The sequence below is a fragment of the Hipposideros armiger genome, unplaced genomic scaffold (genome assembly GCF_001890085.2).
Source record: "Hipposideros armiger isolate ML-2016 unplaced genomic scaffold, ASM189008v1 scaffold_75, whole genome shotgun sequence".
NCBI lineage: Eukaryota > Metazoa > Chordata > Mammalia > Chiroptera > Hipposideridae > Hipposideros > Hipposideros armiger.
Window position 1 is genome coordinate 2,144,004 of NW_017731425.1, and position 3,548 is coordinate 2,147,551.

Here is a 3,548-nt window from a genome sequence, read left to right on the forward strand (position 1 = left end):
TCGTCTTCAAGCTGAGGCCCTGGCTCTGGGCAAAGAGCTGGTGGGTGGACCTGGTCCTTCTGGCCTGGATGGCAGCCTCCGAGGAACTACTGGTTCTCATACTTATGCTTGATGTGTTTCCACAGCTTCTGCATTTTAAAAACAAGAACAACAAACTTAGTTTCACCTCTCACATTTACAACTATACTTCACTGCCTTGGTCTCTAAAACAAGCTTGACAGAAATGTATGCCACATCCTGACTGTTGTGGTGGGCAAACTGGAAGTGACTCTAGGCTTGATTTATAAAATGTTTTGATGTTCTCAATCACCATATGATGTAAGTGCAAAGGGATCATCTTACTTTTGAGGAACAGAGATTGAGGGAACTGCCCCAAAGCACACAATTATTAAGGAACAGAGCCTGGAAATGTCTTTTGTCTTCAACTCCCAGGTATTATTCAAGAAGTCCTAAATGCATAGTCCCTAAACATTTCACATTGAGCCATGTTTTATTAGCTTAGACCTATGATCCTTGGGGTAAGGAACTAGCTGGATTCTCATTCCTAAAAGCAGACAAGATGGGAGAGTCACGAAAACGTAATTAGATGCCTTTCCCAAACACTGGGAATGGCCAATGGGACTGCTTGCTGGAGATGGAACAGTGGCAGCACTTTCCTAGGAGCAAGAAGCTGGCCATAGGAAGTACAGCATTAGTAGAGACAGTTGGCCTGGGCTGTAGAGTCAGACAACTGTGAATTAAAAACATGAATAAATGGTGGAACAGGGCTATCTGTACAAGACCGTCCCCAGTATGATACACAACTTAATGATATAAAGCATGCACAGAACCTACCACAGTGTCTGTCTCACAATAAGTCTAAAAGATGCTGTTATTCCCTATTTTATGCTTCCACTTTGTCCTGAATAATGCAACAAATGCTATTTTTTGAGTAGTACCACCTAGCAGGCACTGTGGTGTCTTGACTATATCTCAAATAACCCTCACTATAATGCCGAGGTAGTTACTATTATTGTCGTCTCTCTTTCACAGGTCAAGGTGAAGCTCAAGGAGGTTAAGAAACTTGCCCAACTTAATGTCACAGTTATTAAGTGACATGGCCCAGTATTCCCATCCACGGCTGATTTCACAGCCCCACGCTTAACCATAATTAATAGCACGCTACCTGCGTGGAAAGCCTACGGAACCGAAACTGCTATCTGAAAAGGCCAGCCACAATGTGTAAGGAGATGTCCTTTTCGCGACCGTTGCCCGCTCAAATCTGCCCTTCAAACCCTCAGAAAGTGGGGGGCCCGGTTCCAGCCCAGACTTGCCACTGACTTCCTGGTGGTACAGCCTTGGTAAGTCCTTTGCTCTCACTAGGTTGTAGTTTTTGCTTGTGCAAATGTAAAAGTGGGTATGTGGGAGATGGCAAAATTTACAACCCCGGCCAAGTGGGATCTATTGACCTTGTTTAACGTTTTAGGATTCACACCCGATGGAGAGGACAAACGGCAGTATACAGACAGAAGAGGCCCAGGGTTTACCACCCGCTTCCTCGTAAAGGTATCACGTACCCCCTCCACTCCCCCTGACACCCCTTTGACGAGCCCAAGGTCAGAGATGGCCTAGGCCCTCACCCCCTGGTTGATGTGTTCGTAGATCGCGTCCGCGCCTTGATCGAAGGCGCGCTCGAAGAACAGGGCGCCCACAGCGATGGTAAGGGCGAAGGTGGAGGTTCTGCGGAATAGCAGGGAGTACAACCTCCCAGTCAGCGTCGGGGCCGCCATGTTTCTCCACTGTCGAAGTCGCGCTACCGCGTCTGCGCCACGGCCTCCTTTGCTCGCCAAAGGCCCTTAACGCGCAACACTTTATGGGATTTGTAGTTCCTCTGAATCACGGTGCTAGTCGTTTTTCAATTAGAGGTAACTCATGGCTTGCGCGGGAGAAAAGTCTCATGAGACTCAAACCAGGGCAGCCCAAATTGTTTGGTAAGACTTATTACACAATTTCACTCCCCGATCATTTCCTGCTGATTAAATATTTCGAACTGGGCAACACCCAGAAGCCCTCGCGCTCCCTCCACCTCCCTCCCGCGCCATCTCAGCTTTGATTCCCAGAGGTTTACTGGCCCTCATATGTGGGATCTGAACCGGTGCCCTCTGGCATCCCAAGTCAGTTCTTAACCATCACGCCATTCGGCCAGCCCGACCTGGTCCTCTTTACTTCCCACCTCCAAACCCCTCGGCTACCCTGGCCTTTGCGTTCCTCAAACATAGCAAGTGCTGTGACTTCAAACCTGGTACTTCCTCTGCTTTGCCTCCAACTCCCAAGTTAAGTGACTCATCTTTGTCACCAGTTACCTCTTCCCAGGCTTTCCTTGACCACCCTATCACTCCTGGTTATTCTCTCTCCTTGCAGTTTCCCCAGAACCCTTGGCCCAGTCTGTATACGTCTGATGGCATTTAGTGTCTCTGGTAGGAGTTCTAACCCCATGTTCTGCTTACCACCACATGCCCAACACCTGCCTAGATCAGTGCCTCCAATAGTGGCCACCCATGTTTGAATTCATGACCAGAATATGTCCCCTGAACCCCTTCCTCACATTCCTACTGTTCCACAGCCTTCTAGCAGAATCTTCTGGTTCTCTGGGTCCTTCAGCATCCCCCGCAACTCTCTACCAGGAGTTACCTCCATGTGCCATGATCTGTGACTGTGTTAACAGCATTTAATAACTCAATACTCACAAAACCCCCATACTTCTATTACCCCCATTTTACAGACCAGGAGACAAGCTCAGCAAGGTCAAGTGCCTCGTCCTTGGTTCACACAGCTAGAATTGATGGAGTGAGGATTCAAACCCAAGTGAGCACCATTATAAACCGGACTCATTAGATAGCAGACCTATAGCAGAAGGCTCAGAGTTCTGGTCCAAATTAATCATCAGAGTATGTATGGGCTGTAGCCCAGAGAGGTATGGCAGCTTTACCCAAAGGCACTCAGCAGAGTGCAGACTACACTCTGGGGAATGGGGTGGCCCAAGACCCTCAGGCCAGGGTTTTCCCCCAGCTGATGCCACAGGGCTTCCCCATGGCCAAGCCAGTTAGCTCCCTCTGTGTGATTTAAGAATGGAATTATCAGTTCAGAAGCCAAAGTTGAAGCTAATATCTCCAACTCCAGTGAATGTTTTGAAAACCAAAATTCTTTGGAAGTTAATGGGAAACCCCAAATCATGGAATCTGCCCTTCAGATGTTTGCAGAAGACTATGAAATGGTCTCAAATAACTGACATGTGAAGATCAGATAGAGTTAACAAAGGACCCAATGCAGAAGCAGGTCTCAAGGACAATTTATATTTATTTGCTGATGACTCTGACCAAACATACTTCAAACATAGCAGAAGTTAAAGAGTCTGTCAGGTGCAGCCATTTCCTGCCAACAGCTACAGGTGGTCCATGGAGAGTGATGTGAGCATCGTCTTCAAGCTGAGGCCCTGGCTCTGGGCAAAGAGCTGGTGGGTGGACCTGGTCCTTCTGGCCTGGATGGCAGCCTCCGAGGAACTACTGGTT

At 48.1% G+C, this 3,548-nt stretch overlaps 1 protein-coding gene across 2 annotated transcripts in view; it reads right to left on the bottom strand.

Moving 5' to 3' along the window:
• Positions 1 to 6: 6 nt before the first annotated feature.
• UQCR10 (ubiquinol-cytochrome c reductase, complex III subunit X) overlaps positions 7 to 3,548 on the bottom strand; it is a 5,475-nt gene continuing 1,933 nt past the window's right edge. Inside the window, exons 2-3 of one of the 2 annotated variants that reach the window (XM_019643230.1) lie at positions 1,620 to 1,654; positions 7 to 128 (exon numbers count right to left, since the gene is read on the bottom strand). In XM_019643230.1, coding sequence (XP_019498775.1) covers positions 87 to 128; positions 1,620 to 1,654 — 77 coding nt within the window. In that variant the 3' untranslated portion in view covers positions 7 to 86. Of the gene's footprint in view, positions 129 to 1,619; positions 1,966 to 3,548 lie in introns of those variants that run through there. The other variant, XM_019643229.1, reaches the window with a different exon arrangement.